This window comes from Perca flavescens, chromosome 7 (genome assembly GCF_004354835.1).
Source record: "Perca flavescens isolate YP-PL-M2 chromosome 7, PFLA_1.0, whole genome shotgun sequence".
Classification (NCBI taxonomy): Eukaryota; Metazoa; Chordata; class Actinopteri; order Perciformes; family Percidae; genus Perca; species Perca flavescens.
Genome location: NC_041337.1, coordinates 17,474,502 through 17,500,445, shown reverse-complemented (window position 1 = coordinate 17,500,445; position 25,944 = coordinate 17,474,502). Strand labels below are relative to the sequence as shown.

The following is a 25,944-nucleotide window of genomic DNA, read 5'->3' as shown; positions in this document are numbered from 1 at the left end:
AAGAAATTGGTATTGCTATCTGTGACATTTTCTTTTCACCAAAGGTTGCATGGCTACATTAAAGGTGCTGTAGGTAGGATTGTGAAGATCCAGGACTTAGCCAAAGAATTTGAACATCGACAACTTCTCAGTCCCTCCCCCCCTTTCTGCTAAAGTCCAAAACGGTCTCCTAAGCCCCTCCCCCCACAATAAATTCATGTGCATGAGCAGTGATTGACACGCAGTTAGGACCCCCCCCCCCATACCCCCCACCCCACCCCCCCCCCCTGGCCCTGATTGGAGCATCTGAGCAGGGAGCGGTGGGTTTTTGGCAAATCACACTACAGGCTGTAATTACCAGCTTCATATAGTTCTACTGGAACATAGGGTCAGTTTCAGCAAATATGACAGAAAGTTACCTACTGCATCTTTAAATTTAACTTGGTTTACAGAATTGAGTATTGTGTTCAGTTATTTTATTTTTCAAAACCATTAGTGAAACAAAGAGACATACAGAAAACAGTAGAATCTCCGCCAAAGATACTCCTTTTGTAAAGATACTCCTTTTGTAAAGATACTTTCTCCAATTAAGGATACATGCCTTCTTAAATTATTTGCCAGTAGACAAATAGTAATCAGGTCAAATGTTTCCCTTTTTTATATAATACATACTAAATGACATGACTACCATTATGTGATCAGCATTAACTCACAAACAAGACTCAACTGATCTCAAAAACTGTAGATCTAAAAATTCAAACTCATGAACCTCTGAGGTCATAGAAAAACAACATGGCTGAGTCCAGGTTTTGTTGTTGTTTTCGTTTTAGTTTGTTTCATTATTGCTTCAATGAATTCCCCATGTTCACTTCAGCTGTCAGAAAAATATCTTTTCTTTAAGAAAACAAATTTCTTCCTTAAAACTATATCACGTTATTAGGCACAGACTCTTATATTCTCTATAAATATGTGCCTACAGTATACATCTCCACACGCACACTCAAGCAAAAACACTGACACAAACACTCTCATTCTCTTACTCTCACATTAACGATACAAACAACTTAGGACAAATCTTAACGGACAGCAGCTGCCTACTATAAGTTTTTGCAAAATTACCTCAAAATCAGACTCCAAATTATAAACAACAACTAAAATACAACAAATTCTGAAATCCATTGTTTTTAAATACCAGAGCTTTACTATCATACCTACAAATACACAATTATAAATATATAGCAACTTGTTCCTATCTGTGATATGCATTTTTTAGATAAAATGGAATTGATTCCTTTTGGATTCTTTGGCCTGCCCCTCGAACACGCATACATCAGAAGATACTCTTCTCATCAGTGCATAGTCAAATACCTGTGGAGTTTAGCTACCCAAGTCTCGGTAGGAGGTGAGCACACACACGCCCACACATAAAGAATCTCATTCTCTTCTTTTTTCTCACACATGCACTAGCACACACATCAATCCACTCTGGATTAGGTTAAAGGGTTGAGGCCCAGGTTTTAAGTCCAGGGTTCATGTTATCATCTCCTAGGCGATAGCATTCTCCAGTGGTTCCTTCTCATCTGCTATGGCATGATCTGCCACCTTAGCTGCTGCCAACTCCTCGTTCTTCTTAAGCTCCCGCTGATATTTGGCCATGATAGCGGCGTAGGCGCAGCCGTACACGGCTGCAGCCAGCATCATCAGACACACAATCCCACACACTACGCCGGTGATGATCACTGTGGCAATTGCGTGGCGCAAGTTGACAGGCCGATGCCTCTGCTTAGGTTCACACTCTGGCAAACCCCCTCCTCCTCCTCCTCCACCTCCTCCCCCGCCACCATAACCCTCCCCCATTGCCATGGGGACATGGATAGCGTGGCTAGAGGGATGAGCATGGTTGCCATGGGTGTGGCCTCGCAGTAGCCTCTCAGACTCCAGGTGGTGTATGTTAGCGAACAGGTAATGGTAGCTTGTGGTCATGCAGGCGTGGAAGAGCTGGTAAGGGACTTTCTGCAGGTCTTTATCCCTCATTTCCTCTGGCTGGGAGCAAAGCACCTCATCCACCACTCCACCTTGGGATCAGAGTTAAATGTTTAGAACACAATGAGATGGTTAAAGACTGAGGGGCAGGAAGTAATAGGGAGGCGTGCATTAGTCAGTTGTGTAGTATAAGCACATTACCTTCTGTTAATTGCCCATTTCCTTTTTGGCAGCTTACTACAGAGGAGGCCACAGTCATAATCATCATAGCTGAGCCTGAACCAGCCCATAACTTGAGATGTTTATTAATGTAGGGTGTAATGGCTTACTTTAATGGGTCATATTAGCAAATGTGATATGATTAACACCTCAATCACTGGAGCCGAAGGAATCGAGGCAGAGAAAGCATTGAGTTGGGACTTTATTGGCTGCCCTTTGTTTATCCCGTAAATCTCTTTATTTCATTAATCATCTCTCTTGGTATTCATGTCGAGCGTGCTCTGTCAGACACTTCCTTTCCGCCTGCCTGATTCTCCACTGGCTTTCTATTAAGCATACATCCCTGTATCTGGGTCCATTGTTCTGTTTTGCAGTAATTAGAATTTTCAGCCTCTAAGACGATAGCTGTGTCAGGGTAACACAGGCGTGTAGGCGGGCCAGCCAACTCCAAGCGAGCTATATCTTTTAGTGTACACTCTTTCTTGTGTTATCTAATCTATGCTGGGGTTGGTCTAGCATGGAAAATAATGTAGTTGGCAATTTAACTCTTAATACACCCTCTATCTCTGGCTGTAGAGATCTCTACCATACTTATAAGAGCTGCTGCATAGAGTTCCTTACATTACATTATTCTTATTGCTGCATGGTACGTTTTGATAAGCTTTATGGTCAGGCAATACCAGTGAAGCAACAGTCACAATAAAGACTCTACTGTAAGGTACTGTTCGGTATTTATGGAATGGACCACCGGAGGAAAATAGGGGAGAGTCATGTCTTTTTATTCTTTGTTGAGGGGAGGGTCATCCAACATTTTTTAGTCCAGAGTGGGGGGGGGTTACCCAACTTTTGTATTTATAGAAACAGCAAAATTTCAAAGTGGCTTATTTGGTGCATATTATTCCATGTAGCTCTTAGTCTCGGCCCTCCTTCGCTAACAGATGGGTCTGACCCATGAGTTTGGCTGTGGGACCCTGGTCGCTGAAATGGGTAATTGTATTGTTTAAAAAATGAGTGGAATAATGGCATGACCAGATATTTTATAAATATCTTAGCTAAATAACACAAAACAACTAAATGGTGGTAGGTAATACATCTGATTTCATATACTGCTTTAGTAAAAAAAATATTTCCTGGCTGACGATGCAAGCAGCAGGACGCAAAAAACGAAAATGAATGTTGCTAGTCTGGACACAGACATTTGATGTCACATTTGATGTCAGCTTACTAATTGATTGCGGGTTTTGTGTAGATTTGGACTTAACGTTTATTCCACTTTGTTTAAACAGCGAAGTGGAGGAAGCTTAGTGACGAGTCATAGCAACCAGTTTGTGTGTTGAATGTTACCCAGAGTGCCTTGCTGAATGGTCTCAATGTTTTATTGTTTTATTTCATGTGAATACTAGTTTACTAGAGGAGTAACTTAGTATTTGAAGTAATGCAGTAATGCAGGAAGTGTGCATTTAGTTTCCATGCTTATTGTATTTCCACAACAACGTTAGTGAGTAAATCTACTGAAATGGCCACCACACCATAACAGAGGAGTGTGACGCGTCAGATGAGAATGCAGAGGTTTAATCACATATGTCATTGCTGTAAAATAACAATGGTAATTTGTATATCTTTGCCAAGTGCAAACCAGTGCAGAAGCTATTGATACATTGTTGGGGGAGGATCATGCATTTTTTCCAAATTGTTTTGGAGGGTCATAGAAAAATTATTACTGGCAAGGGGAGGGTTATGTGTATTTTGATTAAAGGTCCCAAAACTCCTCCAGTGGACCCATAAATAAATAATGAACAGTCCCTAAATGTTGTAAATGGTCACCATAACATTATCCAATATGGCTCTGACATGCATGTCGTCACCTCCCCAAACACAGTACTCATCGTATGTTAATAATAGTATAAAAGCCAAAACAATGTGCATTCCTCCCACACACACACTTATTCCACCATGTTTAATAACTGGAAAAACTTTTTTGCCTGTTTTTAACTCCACTGTGTCAATATATAAACATTTTGAGGTCAGTCAGTCTATTTTATTCACTAAAATAGACTCTACTCTCATTGTGTAAACTGGTCATTTCAATATATAGGCCAGCCATTTCTACCTTAATGCCCAGCAGGAAAGGCATTGAGATGGATGGGTGTTGGCAACGTTACAGACATTTCCCTAGCCACTGCCTGGAGCTACTAGTGGTCTAACCTTTAAAGAGGTAGGACTCCAGCCAGAGTTTGAGGCCTATGAGCTGGCAGTCACACCTCCATGGGTTGCTTCGTAGTGTGAGGCTGTCCAGGCGGGTCAGGACCTCCAACAGGGAGCGGTCCAATCGTGTTAGCCTGTTGTATGCTAGCCCCAGGTGGCTAAGGTTCCTCAAACTGTCCCCCATGGCTCCAGGCAAACCCCACAGGCTGCAGTAAAGGACAAGGCAAGGAAACGAAATACATACAATGAGTTATCTGTGATCAAGTTTACACTGTGTATTGTTCAACCAAGGACAAACAACAAACTTGATCTGTTCCAGTGTTGTTGCTTAACCTGTTGTGTGAGAGGTCCAGGTGTGAAAGCGAGCGGATAGGCCCAAGCAACCGCTTGTCAAGCTCTCTCAAGCTGTTGTAGGCCAGGCTGAGGCGCTGTAGAGTTCTGAGACCCAGCAGCGCAGTTGGTGAAACAGATGTTATAGAGTTATTAGATAGATCGAGAATTCGGACAAGTGGTATTTCTCGGAAAGCCATTGATCCCAGCCCCCTGATACGGTTATCTTGGAGATAAAGTTCTTGGGTGTCCGGATGCAGTCGTCGGGGGATGTCATATAGGCCTCGACCCTGGCAGTCTACTACTTTGGTATTGCTGTTGCAGCTACACTCCTTTGGACAGGCATGTGACAAAGAGAGGAGGGAGAGGAGGGCACACACCAGTACCACTGTGAAAACAAGGGGGACAAATATTGGATTAGACATCTTAACATATATTCTTGTGTATTTGCAGCTAAATATCAAAAAAAGTATTTTATTTTCTAGGTTGACAAAGGAGGTGATCTCTTTCAGCAAGACCCTGGACTACTATTACATAACTACATACATTCACACTACAGTCTTCAACTGCCATCATGACCACCTTCACTGAAGTAAAGAAATACCTTTGTCACAGAAAAGAGACATTTAAGTGCGAATAAATGCATTTGAAAATAAAGTCTTTCAGAAGAATGAAGTTCACTTTGTCTGCGCAGATAGTACTGTTTACAAGAATGTAAACTTATTACTAATATGCCAACTCCCACTTCCCACCCTCCCATAGCCAGTGGCCCTGGGTGACTTCACCAAAGACTCATAACCCCTCACCCACACACAAAAACATACACAGCAGATATTGGGTGTCTGATTCCCATTTGAGATGACTTCACATGTCCATTCCTTCTGGAACATTACAGCAGTATTTATAGCATTGGCTGGAGTAGCTTGAGGGTCATTGAAATGAAGCTCAGACCCAAGCCTGGGAATGAAGCTGGCTCACAAGTTGCACTCACAGATCCTGAACAGATTGATTAGCTGCACCAAGTTTATCTCCATATGCATACGTTGTTCTTCTAAATATGAATTAATGTTCCTAATTGAGTTTGTTTAATGTTTTCTCAAATGGGAATTATCTCGTTTTCTCCTGTATCATGCAGCATCTTCAACTAGAATCTTCGCCTAAATTATGCCTTTGTGATGAAGCAGCAGTGGGTTTCATATTATCAACCTGAAGCTTACTTTCAGATTCATCTCAGGAAACACTGTGCAGCTGAAATAATCAAACCATTGAGGAACGTTGAGTTGCATGTCACAGCACAATATAATTGTTATAGAAGAATATAATATAATATAATTCTGTGCTCATACAACACTCATCTTGAACAACTGCTATTTAGCATTCAGCAGTTATGCAGCAGAATTACTTGGAAAATACCAAAGCCTTTTGCACACTGCTCCCCTATTCTTTGAATAAACACTATTGTAACATAGTCTACTAATTAGAGTGACCGTTTCCCATTAACAAGCATGTAATCATCATGTTGTCTTTGCTGGCTGGTGGACTTTTTGCAGTGGATTTTAGAAATACCCAGGCGCAGACATTCCCAGGTCTAAGCTCAGGTGTTAGTTTGGTATGGCGGCTCTTGGCAGCGTTGTTGTTTTGATGTTGCTTGCGTCAACAATAACAATCAGAACATGGCTGGGTTGAGATTTAACATGCTGCAGTGCAAAGCCCTGTGCTAATTGCATCCTTGTTAGTAAAGTGTGTGTGTATGCAAGAATGCATTTAATTGGATGTGCTTACACATGTGTGCACCTACTCATAAACAAACTCAAATACATACGATGCATGGACACACATAAACAGCATCAGCTCAGTGGAGCGTTGTAACAACAGCTCTGGAATGAGTTCAACACAGGAGAATAGCTCTTTGCTCTGATGTGTCCCTCCAGCCCAAAGTACACACAGAGAAGCTTTATGACGTGCACACACAACACACAGCAAGTACTGCTTTAAATCAGCTTGGTAACAATGTCAATACCTATTTGTAATGGGAAACACTCAAAGGCAATGCTAATGTACAGCTGTGAACATACAAGTGTGAATGTAGTGCTGGTGTGTTAACTGCTTAAATTTAGGTGTTGTGGTTGTAAGCCAGGAGCAGTCCATGCTTCATTACCACTCAGTTATACAACAGTCTACACAGAATACTAGACTCAGCAGCTGATAGCAGCCCACCTAGCCATGCACACATACAACACACATATACACAAATGCATTAATGTTAATTTTCTTCCCAGTGATGGAGCTCCTACCTCTCATATCTGCCAGTCGTCCTTGGGCCACTTGCATTTGATCTTCTTTTAACTCCCTTTTTGGATTCTAGTGACTGTCACTGGTTGATGATCCATTAGCCACCGGTAGTAGGTTAAGATTAGCTGTCCAGACTCTCATCTGTGTAGGCTGATATGGTCAATAGGTAGGAATAAGAGGCTGAGATCAGCAGCAGGAACCTGTGTTGCCTTCAGGATCCCAAACACTGCTTGCACGGGCATGAAACCCCATCAGAGCAGGCAGATCAGAGCACAGAGCTTACTGCTAGCCAGTCTGGGAATCACTGGAGTTAGGGAGCTCTTCCTCTCTCTCTCTTTCTCTCTCTTTCTATCTCTCTCTATCGCTCTATACCTCTGTAGCTCTCTCACTGCCTCTCAACCTCTCTTTCTGTCTCTTGTATTTTTCTTCATGCTGTTGGTTGCTATTTTCCCTTCTCTATTGCTTGATTTGATTTTTTTTCCTGCTCCTCTATTGAATCCATGATTGGGCGAAAGTGATGGCGTGTCCTCTCCCAGCAGACAGCTGCTCCTCTTAAATCACAGCGCACACACGTGCGTTGACATTTACGTTATCTCCTATTGCTCTGGCAAGAGTTGTACAAGACAAAATTAGATCTGGATTGCGGTATGTCAAATACACAAATACTCAAAACACTTCAACACAGAGTGAACACATTCGGAGGATGCCCATTGCTGTGGCATGCTCTGATGATATTATGCATGAGCCGTGGGCAGAAGGGCTGGCAGAACACGCCCCCAGCACAGCAACACAGAACGCACGAATGCACACATACGCATGCACACATGCACACAGCAGGATATTAAGCTGTTGCAGTAAATTCACATGGAGTTTTTTCTTCTTTTTTTTTTTACATGTAAATGGATTGACTGTTAAGCTTATCTGACCACATGGGTCGCTTGAAGGAGAAGCAAAAAATGAACAAAGATGGAGACAGGGAGGGATTAATGATGGATTCATTTTTTAACGATGTTTATGATTAAGCTTAAGCTCACTAGCTGACCTTGGCTTGAAGTACCCTCCCTGATATTTGCCCTCCTGTCCATCCATATTTATATCCTTACTTCTGCTGAAGGGCATGGCAATTATTTTCATTCTGTCATATAGTAAAAAGTGAGTCAATATGTGTCACCAGCTTATACTTAGTTGATTTGTTGTGGGTAAATGTGTGAAGAAATCAGCCTTGATCAAGTAATGCACACATGAAGATACTTTAAAAAAAACATGAACGCATGTATAGGGTCATGCCCTGCGCAAACATGTCCACTTGCATCCACACTCACATGCACACTTGAGTGGTCATTTGCACCTACATAGGCAAACACATCCTCAAATGTGTGATGACACCTTTATATTTGCTAAAAGCCCATTTTTGTTGATGTGTACAGACTGCAACATCTAAAAATGTTAAGCATCAAGTTACAAAAAGGAAAGAGAGAAAACATGCCCTACTTTTCCTCCTCTGACCAGATTGTCATATATTATCACCATGTGCATCTCTTGTAAAGCATTTCATGCATGTGGCATCAAGGCCTTAAGGGCAAACTACAAAGATGGTTTGCATGATTTGCATATGATCTTTTCTATTTAATCTTATGGTTCGTTCAGAGAGCTATTTGACATTTGTTCAGCACAGATTTTTCCAAATGTTTTTCAAATGTAAAGCAATGAACCACCTGATCATTTTTAAAGTAATTTATCTAAGTCTTAATTTTGCTTCAACCACAACACACAGGAAGGAGAGGTAAATGGTGCCGACTTCTGGCACCCTTAATAGCCTCCCATTCTGCTCATCCTCTAAATGTTGTTCAGCATCATGACATGATCCGTCCCTGCGCTGTGTAGCTGCTGTGGAATGCACAACTAAAATTTACAAATCACTACATCTCTCATCTCTCATGCACACACTCGGATGCACCCTTGCGCTGATGGATGTATGTTTATACAATCCTTATTAGAACCTGAAATATCCGTAGGATTTAAACCGGTTGTCATCTCTCCTTGCCTGGGATTGCACTGCTAGCAGATTGGTGATGGGGTGGATTTGGAGTGGATTTCATCTTTGGACTCATAAACCCAGCTCAGGGCATAAATAACCTTAAATTATACCTTGGGAAATTAAATGTTCCCCTATAGTACAGAAAAGTCTCGAGCATTAGTGAGATAGATGTGGGCTTTTCTCTTTTTGCTCTAAGCCGACTTTCAGGTAGCAGCCAACATCAATGTGCACTTTTCACCTCTAATACAATTTTACAGAGCAAGATCCTCTACTGCTCATTTTGGATATGTTTCCATGAATTATTTTATTTGCTGAACCGATCCTATATTATTTAATTATATTTAAACTTTTGTTTTATTAATTTTACAATACCATATACTACATGGAGTATTTCATGTTTCAAATGAGTTGTGTCATGAAATCTTACATCTTTTAATTATTTGAAGGTTTCACAGTATTTTCTATCTGACAACTTATTTGAGCTCTTTATCTGTTTGTTTTTTTCTCAGTCACTCACTATTTCCTTTGTTTTTACAGCTTCTTTTAGAGTAGATGATCCTGTATCTTTTATTGGCTTATCCAGGTTCTCCCTAGTTATATACCATGTGTGTTTCCATTGCTGTTGCCCAGCATCTTAAATTAGCCTCTTCTCCTGGGTTTTCCATGTGGGTGTAGAAATGGTGGGCTGCTGAAAGGATCTGGCAAAGCTTATGACGGGATAATCTGCACCTGTTCCTCTGGACAAGGACTAATAATACTATTAGCTATTTGTGTATGCATGTGTGTTTCAAATCCGAATATTATAACAAGATAAAATCAACATTTGTGCAATATAAGAATAAGTATTGTTTAATTATGTATAATTGGCAAGCTGCATTATATTACAGTAATCATATGTCAGGTAGACAACACTGACTCCAGTATTGGCTTGATACCAATAGCACAACAGTGTTAGCGATATCAGGCTAGGCTCCTCTGAGTCTTAGGGGGTCGAAGGAGTGGAGGAGGAGAGGAGGGAAGTTAAAGCCTGTGTGAATCTTTCCTCAGCCATCTCATAAAAATGTAATGTCAGTGACTGTTTTGTACCAGGCAAGGAATTCTAGTCATATCTGGGCATTTAGGGACCTGCTGGGATGAGGCTCTGTATACCAACTCTGGAAATGCCTACCGGGGTAACAACAGGGAGTGAGGAATGGGATGGATTTAATGTGGGCACAGAGAGAAAGGTTGGGTTTAGAATCGTGTGAAACCACATTTTGAGTGTGGTTAGCGACATCTGTGCACATGTGTGCAGACAGTACAGAATTATATACAAACACACACACTTAGCTTCCTGCAGAGGTTCACTGCAGTGGACGTGTCTGTGTGTCTTTTCCCTCAGTTGGGGTTCATTAAAGATGCACTCTTACTCTGTGTGCATTTAAATAATATCTTTCTTGCCTGTAGGACGACTGCTGCAATGATAAAGATCACAGTGCACTTGCACATCAACACACAGAACACGCACACATGTCCAGTTGCTACGTCTCTGTGACTCTGTTGACTCTCTTTCAGCTGTGGGCATCCAGATGAAACTGGAGTTCTTTCAGAAGAAATTCTGGACAGCCAGCAGACAGGTACACATGCTTAAACACAAACCATGCTTAAACATTCACATGTATAATACAAACCCACTTGTAAACCTAAAAAAATACAAAACAATTTAACACAAAAGCAAGTCAATTCTATTTGAAACTAATATGTTTCATAAAGTCTTCCTTTGTTTAATGCTATTTGTTTTACTTGAATAATAAATTGACATGTTGTGAATATTTAATGACTCAATGACCCATAAAAGCTGTTTAAATATTTTGGTAGAACTTTTAACACATGAATGTCATCATTCTGTTTCATTCAATGTATTTATTTGAAAAGGACTGTTAAGTTTTTCAGCTGACAAAAGGAATTCATGAATCTATAAACAGCCTTAATATTTGGTGTAACACCCAGATACAGTATGCAGATATATTATTTTTTCATCTTACAGTGTGCAGCATTGGATGGTAAATGCTCCATAAGCTGTGATGATGAGGTCTGTCAGCCTTCTGTTCTCCATCAACCATGCATGATTCTGTCACTTTTACTTCCTACAACTACTTTAACACTTTGTTTTCTATTTAACAGAACATTAACTGCTACCTCATTGACAACAACGGCTTTGTTTTGGTAGCGGAGGACTATACTCTGGTAAGACATTGACACAAAGAGACACACATACGTACAGTGCCAGATCAAGCACAATTAATGGAAAATATTGCATAATATTTATAGTTAGAATAAACACATTCTTTTTTGTTTTTCATGCGAGCAGATAACAAGCAGAAATTCTGATGTTATTTTAATTCAAGAGAAGCAATTAGCCCACTAACTAGTTCTGATAGCAGCAATAGGCTATAAAGACAATTGTGTTTGTGCCAAGTGTGAGTATACAATTTATATTAGGTCAGGCTTAAGATTACATAAGAGTGGATGTGGTATGTAATGAGTCTGTGCATATCTAAATTTTACATTTGTTTTTCTTTTACAACTATAATCCCATGCATATTGTTGCTTCGACTGCTCTCAAGGAGACATGGTGCTGCTCTAGCATCTACCCTCTGCTTTGCTGTCACCAGACATGCTGTCACTCTGGCTTTGGCTCATTTAGAAGCCAGTCCGCTGGCTGTCACTGCCCTTCTCTTCCTTTGCATGTCCTTTTCATGTGTCTCTCACTTGCCAGCTCACATTTTTTATTTGATCTTAATTTAGATGTGATGGAGCATTTAGGGTTCCACTTGTCAAGTTTTTTCATCTCATTGTTGTTTTGTAGAGAAAATGTAATCAACCAGCAAGGTTACAATAATGTGATCGGTCCAAATGTTGTATTACTGTAAATGTGTGAGCGGTCTTGAGTAGGTTTGGAGCTGGAAGATCTACCAGGCTGTGTCATTTCAGGCAATTTCATGTTGTTGGGTGGAGGGTGTAGTTCACCCTCCCAGTCCTGTGTCGGATGTGGATAATGGATGCTAATGGTTTGATAGCTTTGCTATTGTGGCATCAGCTGACTTGGTGCACTTTGGACAGGCAGTAGGTCAGGCCTGTGACTGTGTAACAATCATGAATCTCAGGGGTCTTGAATCACCTCGGTCTGTTTGTTGAAACAATTACTTAATACAAAAAAAGGACAACAATTTAGATTTATCAATCTTCTTGAATGTTAAGATCCATATTATTGTAAATGACTAAATAAATGTCAGACAAAACAATACATTTGAAGATGTCACCTTGGGTTTAGGGAAATTATAGGCAGGGAGAGGGTTGTTGGGGGGTGGTGGACTTCCAAAGATACTCTTTAATAAGCTAAGTCCAAAGATAAGATGGTTGTTCTGACCGGCTTTGGGAAGCTTTATGTGTGGGTGATTTATTCTTGGTTATGTCCCTAAAAAGTGTGTTTGCATCACTGATTTTTCTCTTTGGCCATGGCCTTTTGGTCTTTGAGCTGAGCAGAAGGAGTGATCCCACAGACCACGTAGCAATGGGTTGTGTCTGCATGCTTTAGGGTTTGGCAATTGAAGGTTTCTCGCATTCAATCCGGTCTGGATTGGTGTCCACTTTTGTACCTGTACCTTCTTATAAACACATAGTTTTAAGGGGATGTTAGTTTGACACTTTTATTAAATAAAACAAATATCTTTCTCTTCTTTCTCAGACAGGAAAATTCTTTGGAGAAGCAGAGAGAGCTGTAATGAATAAGCTTCTGCAGATGGGCTCTTTCAAGAGGTAAGTATCAAACTGCTCCAACAACTTCAAACTGCACGTGTGTGTGGGTGTAATAGTGTGTACTTATAATATGTGCCAGCACAAGTGTAGGTATGAATGTGTGTGTAAATGTATGTGCATAATATCAGGCAGGCCACAGAATGAGAGCACGTCCCCCCTCGCGCTGACAGCTTTTAACTTGGCCAATCGTGTTGAGCTATTCAGCGCTGAACTCCGACCCCTCGCTCAGCAGAGTTCTCCGTTAGGGGATTACAGCAAATCTTTTCCTGAAACGAAGGAATTAGGAGAAACTTGAAGTCCCACACACACACACACACGCACACACACACACACACACACACACATGTAGACACATTCAGGCACATACTGCTTGTTGTAGACTTGTGTCTTCTGGAAAATGCCAGGAGCAGTGGGTGGTGACTTTCTGCAATTAATTTGGAAATTTAATCCAGGAGGATAACTTTCCCAGTATTAGAGAGAAGAAATATAGAGAAGCAGACAGAGACAGGCACATATTGTAGTTTGACTGTGTAGTCAAACTGATATGGTCTAATATTCATTGAATCTTTAGATAACTTAGTTGCAGAAGCTTACAACCACATTTCCAACATTGCAGTTGTGCCTTCGGGATGTGGGTGAGGAGATTTTAGCCATGCTGTCTCAGTGCATAAAAATCAGGTGACAAATCATCGCACAAGTAGACAGCCCCGCCTGTTTATCATAGGGATGAAACTCAAAAGCTGACAGCTTTAGTTTACAGTCCCACTCGTAAAAAAACAAAGAGGGCTACAAGTGCTTTCAATGAATCTTTAATGTCAGATGATGAGGGATTGTTTTAAATTAAGGACGACGTATGATGAATGAATAATACAACTTGTGTCGGTAAAGTATTAGCATGATGAGTAATAGAGCTTATGAATCTTAACACTAATGAATCCAGTGTGATCTGTCCTAACCAAGTGCCATCTGTAGAGAATTAATGCTGTAAGTTGCAGCATAGTTTTTGTCTTGTCAAAAAAAACATTAAAGACATTTTTAAGTGTGCCACTTAAAGTCGACACCAAGCTGCCAGCTTGGATTTATCTGTCAGCATCAAGGCTGCAGATGAAGACACATGTGGACAAATCATTTTGAGTTACGTTTGGATTATCCATCTTTTTAAACAAGCAATAGAAAGTTAAATCAATAAAAACATTGAGAGTGATGGTATGCTCCCATGCAGAGCAAATTAAGGCTCACACACTCATATACAGCAGTCACACACCCATGGAAAACACACACACACACACACACACACACACACAATATTCAACATGTCAATTCAGAGACATTACATTAGTCAAAGTTTGCTGGTAACACCATTATGTGGCCTGGCTTAGCGCTAATTGGTTCCTGGCGGTGTGTTGGAGCTGTGTGTCACCGGTACTGTGACTGAGGTTTAAGCATCGCCCAGGGCTGCGGATAGACCGTGCCCACTCAGACACCACACACATGCACATGTCAAGTATATAGGAACTTGTCCACGGGCTATGAGAAAGAGACGTCCAGTGTGTTTGTGTGTGTTACGAACCCCTTCAATAACCTCACCCAGACAGACCCAGACCTCACACCCTCAGGGTCTACTAAGCCCTTAAATCCTCTGATATCCCCTTCAATATCCCCAAATCATCTACACACACACACACACACACACACACACACACACACACACACACACACACACACACACACACACACACACACACCTTCCTACATTACTTTGAGGAACCTCTCAGGAAGCCCTCGGCTTTCAGTTACTTTCCTTTTCGCATTCTTGCCACATCCATCCAACATATTATCCGTAGGTAAAGCAGACATGGGATCTTTCCTTCCTGCTCCCACACAGCAGTCCAAAAGGCCCCGCAGGCATGGAATATTAGAGATAATGTGTGAATTAACAGTTATATCACCTTATCTGGGCTATATATCTTCCTGACAAATGCATTATGTGTCATACATAACATGTCAAACTTTCTATCTATCTTTAGCTCACTTTATCTCTATTTCTGATGTATCTGTCCTCTTTTTTTATTTTTATTTACTCAGGGTCACTTTGTATGACTACCAGGCTCTATGTTGGGTTTTTTCTGAGAGCAGTGACAGTGGACACACACTGTTGGATGTAAGTACTGCATTTTTTCATGCTGTTGTACCTTGCGCTCCGTGAGATGCAGAGTTGGGACCACGTTTTATGTGTTTTTAGTGTCTGATCAATATTCTCTCTTCTTTTCTTTAGCCTTACTTTGCTTTCTTCTCCGCTGTGAAGTGGATCCTGACTGAGCTTGTCATGTAAGACTTCTGTGTGTGTGAGAGTGTCTAATAGCATACACTCGCTTTATACATGTGCTTTCGAGGCCTCGAATGGTGGCCTCTATTGTCGGTGTGTGTATGTGGCTATATATAAACTGTATGTTTGTTTATATGTGCCTCCGCATGCACATTGACGTGATCATCTGTGATCATGAATGGTAATGGCTACCTGATGTTTCCTGTAGCGTGGGTATTCCTGTGATGCCATCTTGTGTTTTTGCGGAGTCTTTCTGGGTGGTCTGTTGTCACCACAGTGCATCATGGGAGGATTGAGTTGTCAGTTACATCATGTCACAGTGCATACATATTTTTTTTGTCTTTGAAATATTAGTGATCTTTTGATTTCATTTTAAATGGATCTTTTCCTTGCGCTTTATCAAATTAAAATATAAATATTATACACATGAGTGAGTAAACTCATCTGTGTAAGGTCAGAATTGAAGGGAGAAAATATAACCAAATAATTTGAATACAAAAAATTGACTAATTACGATATAAACAAAAGATAACCTGGAAAAGCTTTACAAGCTTTGGACAAGTCGAGACTGAAGTTCAGAGATAATTTATTGCTTTACCTGCATGAAAAGAGTCAGATTTGGGCATATCAACAATTGAAAACTCTCAGTAGCCGTTTAACTCACTTCTTGAAAAAGGGTTTCATGGTTAAATGGATAGAACAACTTTGAGGCATCTAAGAGGCATAAAAACACAATGGAATTGCAATAGGATAACTGGCAATGAGAGAAAGATCTATATGTGCCATAAATGCTTTTAAAGTTCAATTGATTGTTTTCTGTGAAAATCAACAATTTCTCCCAACTATAGTTCTTAAGAAACTTTTATCGTGTGGTTAAAAAATGGTTGGAATGCAGTAGAGAGTGTTACAGTATGTATTATATAAGCATGTATGGAGTGTATTGTTATGGTCGATGTCTTCTCCGTTTTTAGATTCCTGGTGGAGTTTAACCTGTGCAGCTGGTGGTACTCTGACCTCACAGCGAAAGGTAAGAACGCACTCTTTGGTGATCTGCTTGTTCGCTCTCTCTGTGTGTCTGAAGAAAACTCACCCATGCACACACGCATATAAAAGTTTAAAATTTAGCTCATACTGAAATTGTAAAAACAGTTTATATATAACAACATTGTCTATGTACATGACATTCCAAAGGCTTCATGGATGCACACAGCACTGTATGTACTGTAAGAGCTGCTCAAATGGGCCATCATAATTTATTTTGAATGTCTGTTAAAGTTGAAAATAGCCACAATGGTCATATTAGATGTAAATAAAGTTGTAAATAATTCTGATCCTCAAATAATAATCTCTAATCAACTATTATGATACAGCTAGAGAAAGAATAAGGATTAATATTCTTACTTTACATTTGTGCAATTTGTACACAACTTTGTACAAGTTTGATTATACATGCTTTTCAACTTATTTTTTACAAATATAGTTTTTTACATCTAAAAAAGATTTTTGCTGTAACCAAGATTGTCAATAGTAGCACCCATTAATTACATTTCATATGGGTCTGTGTACTTTCATTTTTTTGTTATGATCTTGAATTTTCAACGTGAAAAATGAAAAAAGGTTAAAAAAAATTTCCAGAAAGATATTTATCCTTTGTAAAACAAGCAAAGGAAATACCCAAAAACAATTTTCTTCCTCTTCCAATTCATATCACTTTTAAAGCATTGTGAACACAGACAGGTTCTTATGGATCTCATTGTTCCCAAACATCAACTATTTCTAATCTAAAGTTGACCTAATTGTTTTTAACATAATATCATCTCAAGGCTTATACCTCAACATAACCATATGCAGCAATAAATGAATGACACCTAATTTTCCAGTTAAAAAAAAAGAAGAAGAATATAGTTTTTTAAGTTAACTTTTCTGTCTTGGAAAGGAAAGGAAAATAAGTAATTTTGCATTTGCCCATAAAAACGTCTTTTAGTATGACAATCAAAATGCTGTTTCTTTTTCTTATGTTTTATTTGTATTTCTAAAAGAATAATCCAAAGATGAAAACCTACAATGACGCAAACACTTTTGGTTTTTCGTCTTAATGCTTAAGTTCACATGGAACAAAGTTCATTGCGGACAGAATAAACAACCAGTGTCCTCAGCACTGACCTCCAGTCGTCATCTTCGCCATCTCCCCTCCATTTCCTCTCGGCCTGAGTCAGTTTGACCACTGGAAAAACAGAGTAAAGAGGCACAATCCAAAACCGAAAAATAAAAATGAATGGCCGAACATGAGATTGCCTCAAGTGACCTCTGTGTGTGTGTGTGTGTGTGTGTGTGTGTGTGTGTGTGTGTGTGTGTGTGTGTGTGTGTGTGTGTGTGTGTGTGTGTGTGTGTGTGTGTGTGTGCATTTGTATTTGTTTGTGTGTCCACGGGGTTGATGGTTTTATAATCTGTAAGAAGGGTCTCTTCTCTCTCTCTCTCTCTCTCTCTCTCTCTCTCTCTCTCTCTCTCTCTCTCTCTCTCTCTCTCTCTCTCTCTCCTGGTTTTATGTCTTTCCTTTTCTCCTTTTCTCTTTTACTGTCTCACTTTCTTCCACAAACACGCACATTCTCATATGATAACCGCCAAGCTATGAAGCCTGAGCATGAGCTGTGATGCCTTATGCTTTACGGTGTGTTGAATACTGTTTGCCTGTCTAAAATTAAAGCCTCACTGAGCATATTGTAGTATTAATTCCAGCCAAAACTAATATGAAAATATGTCATACGTGAAAGTAAGAGAGGGGAGAGAGAGAGGGAGAGAGAGAGAAAGAACCACAAAATTAAAGTCTATAAAATGCTTTTCTTGCACACTCTTATCCCGAATGAAGTGAAGCTGGGCATCGCTGCTCGCCAAGAAGTCGAGACAATTTCACAGCTGGCTAGCCTCAGGTCTTAGCAGCACTTTCTATATCTTTTTACAAAAGAGACACAGGCCTGTGACACACAGCTGAAACTCCCCAATTTAGCAGTCTGTAACCCAATCTACAAAGCCTCTCAAGCTGAACTAATCCCAGACGTTTATACATGTAGGCTGTGTTTTTCACATGTGTATAGTTTATATACAACTGCGCGGACACTTTTTTTTTTACAAAATATGGCTGCACTGCTGACATCCAGTAATTAAACTGCTCCTTTCCAATCACACACATAATCCACCATCTTTAGAAATGTGTGAGTTGTAGAAAAAAAAGTGCCATTAGAAAAATTAAAAATAAAGCCACATGTAGGCCTATTGTTTAGATTCCATATGCACATTTTGATTATATTAGCCTCTGCTTTAATAAACCTGCTTTAAAAAATATTGTATCATATAGAAAAAGGTTTGATTTTGCCTCCCCCACTCATTTCCATCTTGTAGCATTGTTTCAAACCTCTGGGTGGCAGGAGAGTTCAAGCAATGTTGCATTAATGTCTGGCCTAGATTTACACTGGAAATATCCAGCAGGACAAGAGGCAGCTCTGGTTCAGAAATGCTGCTTTCTTTCAAGCTTGTATATTTACAAGGATGTGGTGTGTTTAACTGTTTGCTTACAATCTATTTGCATAACTATTTTAAATATGTATTTTACTTTGAAATGGATGTTGCACGACTCTCTCTCTCTCTCTCTCTCTCTCGCTCTCTCCCTTGCTCTCTCTCTTCCTTCCTCCCTCCAGCTCAGAGGATAGGTCGGACCATGCAGGTACCATGTGACACAGAGTACCCGGCCTTTATCTCCGAGAGAACCATCAAAGAGAACTTGGGCAATGTTGACTGTGACGGCTGCATCAAGTATGAGACATACCCATGCAGACACATGAAAACACACATAGCAAAACAACACAGCAACAACAACGGTAAAAATATCTGTCTACTGTTCAATGAGAACTACGCACCATAAAACAAGCTAACAATGAAAAATGAATTATCCTGTTAACGCCCATCTTGGTGAAGTATTTGTATCTCTATAATCCCTGGTAATGAGAAACACATTTAAATCATTTGTTGTCTGCTGAAAACACTTTTATCCAGGGAGATCCATCAGAGACACACACACAGACACTCACTCTCTCCTCCGGCAGTTTGAAATACGAGGCATTTAGAGATGAGGGAGAGAGGTGGAAAAAAAGGCTTCCTTTAAAAATGAGAAAATGAGTGTGGTCCCCATTAACAATTTGGGCTTTTCTGTCAGGCAATTGTGGGGTGTTCTCTGGATCCCTCCAATGGGCCCTTCATTGCTCCCAGCTGTGGAACTGCCAGGGAGGCTCAGAATCTGTGTGTGTGTGTGTGTTTTCCTTGTGTGTCTGCTGCCGGTACAGCCCCACAAGGTCAGCAGGGTAACCACTGCCCTGGGTGCTAGGAGTAAAATGCGGTTGGGGATGCAGTCAGACCACCAAACACACATGCTGTATACACACATATACATACACACACACACACACACACACACACACACACATGCAGCACCCTCTCAAACACACTCACACCCACCAACACACGCATGACAGAAGAATGGCCTCATCTCCAATGATGACACCAGGACTGGGATTAGCGGGCAGGGCTATGTGCTCTGAGCAACATCTCGCCTTCAAATAAATCTTTTTTAAAGCACAATGAATTTGACAAAGTAAAATTGAGTTTTTATTTCAGTTATATGAAATTTTATAGCTCATATTACTAATAGAGGATATTGGTGATAAACATCTGTTTTACGTTACACGCTGACTGAGGCCTTTCTCTCATATTTTCATGGGGACACGTGTTGCTTTATGCTCTAGGAAATATACCCTAAGCTCTTGCCTGTTAAACCTCTCTTTACTGTATTTTGACTGTATGTGTGCATGTGATGTCAGTATTTGTATTTGTCCATTACTTCCTGATAGGTGAGACAGAGTGACAGATCATAAGAAACAATGACATCTAATGAATGATATAAAAGGTTAAGTGGCTCTATAGGGTTATTTAACCTCCATTGATGTATAGCCAGCTTCTCTAGACTGTAACATGAGATTTAGGACAAAGAGTGTGTCATGTCTCTAACCAAAGAAGGTCTTCAAGGGGACTATTAGCGACAATACTCATGGCCATATATTCTACTGCTCCACATGCTCCTTTGCTTTCTCGACTGTCCAAGACTAGCAGTGTCCCAAAAACAGAGAAGTCTAAAGTTGCAATGAGCTACAGCTTCAGCGCTACAGTCAGATGTGCAGACATGGTTTCATCTGTTAGACATTCTTGAAATGCATCTGTCTCTTTATCCCATGCTAATAATCATGGTATTGTTAAAATAATTGTGCATATTATCATGCTGTCACTCCCAACATGCTATATATATATATATATATATACAGTACATACAGTACAGTATATAGCTATCGTTATGGGACCAGCATTGATACATTTTGAAAGGATTTTACATTTTTTTATATTTTTATTATCCATCATCACATTGTTTTATTTAATTTTTCTATTTTAAAATGTTTCATGGCTCATGTTACTCAATCAGGACCTTTTGTTGTAAGCTTTATGCTGCATTTGCATTTTTAATTTAGAAATCATTCTAAAACCTCCTCCCAAATATACTGTATATTAGAATAATGTGAAATGTGTAAAAAGGCTTAGAAAGAGAATACTGGAATCATGGTACCCAGTTTCCCCAAAAGTAATGACAGAAATGGAAATAAAATGACACCATTTCTCTGAAAACTCTCCAGTCTGTTTGTTGAGATTTTATTGGAGCAATTTCAACTCATTGAATAAGTAATTGTAAAATTACACACAGTAATTGCTGGTCAAATTTCCCAACTGTGATGACAGATATTTCTGAAAACCATACAGTGCATTCAGGTATGGCTATGGTGAAGTTATGCAATGATTAAATCCTTGGAAAATGTGAACATCCTCTACATAGCACACATAAATATTGCATTTAACCAAAACTGAACACAGACTGAATGTAGAAAAACTTTGCCACTGTTCTGCATCAAAAGCAAAGCATGTGTAAAGCAAAATGTATTGTGAAATGTTATCATCTTAGCTGTAACCCCTAAAATAGGCTTCAGCACAGCTGACTCTGGAAAGATAAAACATTTTCCTCCGTGATCAAAATGTGTTGATATGCAGTGCTAATTTTGATCGACTTCAACTACAGATTGTATGATAGATTTTATCAGAACTTTGAGAGGAAGACAAGTTCTGTTACCAAGTCTTTGTGTGTCTTTATCTTTTCCTACAATACATCAGCTTTATACTATACATCTGTCCAACTCTTTCACGGCCTTATCTTTTTTTCTGTGGATTTCTTTGCCACTCACTATTGCTCTTTATCTTTTCTCAGAGTAACTTATTGGATGTCTTTGTTGTCTGTTTCTCTGCTGGCCAAAATCACTAAAAGCCACAGCACTAGGAGACCATGTCAAGAAGATTTTACCGTCTGTGTGCTTGTGAGAGTATGCATGAATGTCTGTCTCTGTGTATCCGTGCATATTGCACAAATCCTTGTTTGTGTCGAAGTGTGTGCCTTCACATGCCGGGCAGTGCTCCCTTTCCCAGCACTGGGTATGTTCAAGGCCAGCAGCTGTGCAAGTCTTTTCTCCAAGAACACTTGTTCTGCTTTCTATCAGCAGGCTGAGCTGGGCCGGCCCGGCGCTGTGCAGGGGTGAGCACAAATTATTAAACATCAGCAGATCCTAATTCAGCCTGATTGGAACTGGCTTGGCCTATTTGTTGGGCTGGTTTGGTTGGGTTTGGTTGGTCACAGTGGGATAACTGTATTAGCGTGCGGTGGACTGGTGCTATTCAGGGATTGGAGGCTGTTTGTGGTCAGATTAAATTGGTCATGCTATTGAATTAGTAAGGATTGAGATATTCCTCGGTCTGTTTTGATCTATCAGGTCTCTCCCTCTTTGTCTCACTTCCTCCAACAAGAGTTAAGAACGTGTATTTCTGCATTTGTGTGTCGTCTCAGTCACACGTGCCTGTTCTCATACGTGTCTGATAAATGCTTCACAGTAAACTCAATATATCATCCAGCTGTGGCAGAAGAGAGAGAGGGAGAAAAAGCAAGAGATAAAGAAAGAGAGGGTGACAGAAAGAAGAGATCATCTTTATGACCTCTCTTCTTCATAAAGCTTATCCACGGTCATAAATCACTGGATAGGAGTCCGAGGCGAGGCCTGATCTCTCAGGCCAGTAAAACACAACCATGGGAAGCTATGAGCACAAAAGTGTGGTTCTCATTTGTCTCCCTTTGGAGTGTTTTATATTCCGCAACACTTCATTGGTGCTCGCCTTGGAGAGTATATAACAAAGACAAAAAAGAAGGTAGGGAAGAGAATGAGGAAGAGGAGGGGATGGATTGGGTTAGAGAAGTATGTGTATTCTTGTATGTGTGTCTGTTTAGTGCGAGTCTGTCAATGTCTCTGTATGTTTATTGACAGCTGGCGGTGAGACAAGTCATCTCCTTGACATGCATCCAGTGGAGTCTCTTCAGTGCATCTCCCCTCCGCCAGGGGAGAATGTGAACACTCATAACACAAATCCTCTGACACACATGGAAATTTATATCATACACATGCGCCTTGTCAACTTGCCAATCCCACTCTAAATCCTCCCTTGCTCCCTCTCTCTTCTTCCTTCCTCATCTTTTTTTTTGTTTCTGGCTGCCTGTGCTTTGATTGGCAGGTCCTTTGTGATCCAGCAGATCCCCAGCAGTAATCTCTTCATGGTGGTGGTGGACAACAAGTGTGACTGCAGCATGTTTGAGCCAATAACCATGGACCCCATCGAAATCATGTATATCCTTTACTGGCCAAAGGCTGGAGAGGTGTGGGTGATTGAGTAAACAAATTCAGTGTGCAAATTGTAGTCTCTTGGTATCCTGATTGTGAGGATGTGGCACCAGGATGATTTGGAGCTACATTGAAAAGGGATGTAAAGATGATCAAAGCAACCGCTACAGTAAAACCTCAACAACCTTGACAGAAAACTTGATTAAAAGCCACAAAAACTAATAATTGTCACAGCTCACATTTTGCAGTAAACTCACTCAGAAGAATAATGAATAAATGAATTGATATTTTTTTATGGTGACTTAAATGTTTTATACAGCTGGCTTGTTGCAGTCATTCCAATTAGGCTGTTTCCCCCTAATGAGAAAAATAACAGTATCACCTGATTGTTTTTTAATGGAGAGGTCTAGTCTCTTCCACCTCATGAGTTCCAGTGTCACATTACTGTAGTTATAGCCAGTGTGTTTCCATTAATGTTACCAGGATGTAAATAGCGAGAGGATTTTAAGTTGTGGGGAAACTCTGGGGAGTTTATTTTTTGCCCATTACCCATTTTGTGGATGAAAGAGATAAGAGCTTTTTGAGGGTCAGAATCGGAAGGCTTTGAGACAGCACTCTAAAAGTCAGTTTCACAGTGCTGTGTTTGGACTGTTTTACAACCCGTGCTGCGATGGCATACTGATCAACAGCAGACACAGCTCAGAGTTGAGTTAGAGTTTAGTAACTTAGTCACCACATACCCGAGCTGGATTCTCCTACAATGTGCATCTCTCTGAAACTTTATGCAGTACAGTCACGCTGTATATACATGTCCACCACTGTTTATTTTGTTGTTGAGTGCTTACTGTAGCATAAAGCCTGCTATTGTGTTGGGTTAGAAAAAATAATTCATCAAACATTTCTCAGTCTGCTTTTCTTTTCTCTTTGTGCACACCGTGCTGTGAGCAAAAGTATTACCACCTCCATACAAACATCTTTCCATGGTGCACTCAAAAACATGTGTTTCTTTCCATTATAAATAAGACATACACTCCAGCAGGAAAACACCCTGCAGAGGGTACACATTGTCTGTTATTACCTTAACTTCAGCTGCACATAATGAATCTCTTAAGTGCGAGAGGTTGAAGATGCAAAAGGACAGGAGGCGCCCAGATACCTGTCACCCTTTTCACCCAGAGGTATTTGCTCCATGAACACACAAAGTGCACACACACACACACACACACACACACACACACACAGATCACTCACTATTCTAGTACTTTCTTTCATAATTTATCTGCCGCATATTCCGCTTTTGTGATTTATTAAAATATCCCCCCCCCCCCTCTCTCTCTCTCTCTCTCTCTCTCTCTCTAGGAGAACTCAATGGAGTGTGGAGGAGCTGTGGGTCTCACCCCGTCTCTTGTTGCAACCCTGTTCTGCGTCCTCCTGGCACTGTTCTGTAGGTGACCAGAGCTGGCCACGCCTCTCCATCTACAACTTGACTTGAATCGGCTTGGCTCGGCATGCAAAAGAATCGCAACGATGCCACAGAAAAAAACACTCCTGCCCCTTATAAAACTGTGCCCAATTCCAACTCACCACCTATGCCCCAAGCCCTGAGGTACCTCCCTACAAGACACTTATTTGAAAGGATTGATAATGGATTACAGCTGCTAAGTAGTGATCATTACGGTGCTTTAGCAATATCACATGAGCTGCACGAAGAGGTTTTTGGGGAGATATAAAGTTTTGAACATAGAATCAATGCTATCAATGTACACAGTAGCTTAAAAACTGCACAAGTGGTCCAGTAAAAGCCACTGACACTCACACCACTATGTTCAGTCCTTTCAGGTAGCAGCTAAGGGCTGGGGTCTGTAGTTGGCCTTGGAACTGGGCATTAGAGACACTTTACACCCATGTGGAGAAAGACAGGTGCACCTTTTCCCTGGCCCACTTTGACTTTTCATGGACAATAATGATTCTGAAGATAAAAAATAATACTGAAGATGAAGATGATTATATGTGGCTGGGGTTGTAATAAAATGTTTGTCTAATGATCTTTTTTTCATGATGAGAAAATAAGTTCTAGTCTATATATGAAGAAAAAAGTTTTATTTATGATTTGCAAGTGGTACCCATAAACTGTGACTATGAGATTTTGAGTCCTCTGACGTGAGTGGTTGTTAGTATTTGAGCTTTGCCTTATTGAACGATATTGGTCCTGTTTGTGTACTTTTGAAATAAAATGATGTTTAAAATGTATGCTGTTGTTGAAAGCCATGTTGTTGAAGGGCTCAATAGAACAATAGAGTTAATTTAAAGTATCAGGTCTCATCCTTATAGACTGTTCTATTGTTGGCAGATTTGACTGATTAATACAGTATCTGCTCTAAGTATTTGCCTGTAGAAAAATGTTTGGCTGCTTTCTGGCCTCCACATGAGCAGAAATGTGTGTGCATGTGCACATGCATGCAAGTGCATATGGTGGTTTGCTCTTCTGTCATTCGTGTAAGCCCCAGAGTACTATCCCCCACACAAAGAGAGACAATAAAAAAGGCCATGACACTGAAATCAAAGGACATCCACCACATACATTTGTATTTGTTTAGAAAATAGACACAAAACTCCTTTGACATTTTCTGAGAAGCATACATATACATTAAAGAATAGGATTCCTGTGCCATGTCAACATTGCATGTGTTTGTGTGTGCGTACAGTAACAATAAGTAAAAATACCAACAGCGGTTCTCAGAGACCAGTGCCGGCAAGAGGCCCCTCTGCTGTGGTCTCCATGTCAACACCAAGGTCCCTGTGGTCAACAACGGGACATGCATCGTCACCTCTCTATCCCCACCTATGAACTAGCCAGTTCTACTAACCCCCTCTTCCTCTGCCACTGAGGAGGTAATTCTCACCAACCTAGTGGTCTAATCTGTTCTCTGTTGTTTCACTGATGTTATCCCTTGAGCAGAACTGTGGTA

General features: G+C 40.4%; 2 protein-coding genes across 3 annotated transcripts in view; one reads left to right on the top strand and one right to left on the bottom strand.

Moving 5' to 3' along the window:
* cacna2d3a (calcium channel, voltage-dependent, alpha 2/delta subunit 3a) overlaps positions 1 to 25,165 on the top strand; it is a 158,510-nt gene extending 133,345 nt beyond the window's left edge. For both annotated transcript variants that reach the window (XM_028581957.1, XM_028581956.1), the window contains exons 26-36: positions 10,601 to 10,662; positions 11,073 to 11,117; positions 11,210 to 11,272; positions 12,774 to 12,844; positions 14,930 to 15,005; positions 15,120 to 15,172; positions 16,142 to 16,197; positions 18,863 to 18,977; positions 22,869 to 22,981; positions 24,071 to 24,153; positions 24,335 to 25,165. In XM_028581957.1, the coding sequence (XP_028437758.1) occupies positions 10,601 to 10,662; positions 11,073 to 11,117; positions 11,210 to 11,272; positions 12,774 to 12,844; positions 14,930 to 15,005; positions 15,120 to 15,172; positions 16,142 to 16,197; positions 18,863 to 18,977; positions 22,869 to 22,981; positions 24,071 to 24,153; positions 24,335 to 24,427 (830 nt within the window). In that variant the 3' untranslated portion in view covers positions 24,428 to 25,165. The remainder of the gene's footprint in view (positions 1 to 10,600; positions 10,663 to 11,072; positions 11,118 to 11,209; positions 11,273 to 12,773; positions 12,845 to 14,929; positions 15,006 to 15,119; positions 15,173 to 16,141; positions 16,198 to 18,862; positions 18,978 to 22,868; positions 22,982 to 24,070; positions 24,154 to 24,334) is intronic.
* Positions 439 to 7,645, bottom strand: lrtm1 (leucine rich repeat transmembrane protein 1). The gene is made up of 4 exons (XM_028581958.1): positions 7,011 to 7,645; positions 4,720 to 5,104; positions 4,387 to 4,592; positions 439 to 2,054 (listed from the first exon to the last, which is right to left on the bottom strand). The coding sequence occupies exons 1-4, from the start codon at positions 7,045 to 7,047 to the stop codon at positions 1,525 to 1,527; spliced, it is 1,158 nt and encodes a 385-aa protein (XP_028437759.1). The 5' UTR covers positions 7,048 to 7,645; the 3' UTR covers positions 439 to 1,524.
* Positions 25,166 to 25,944: the final 779 nt, after the last annotated feature.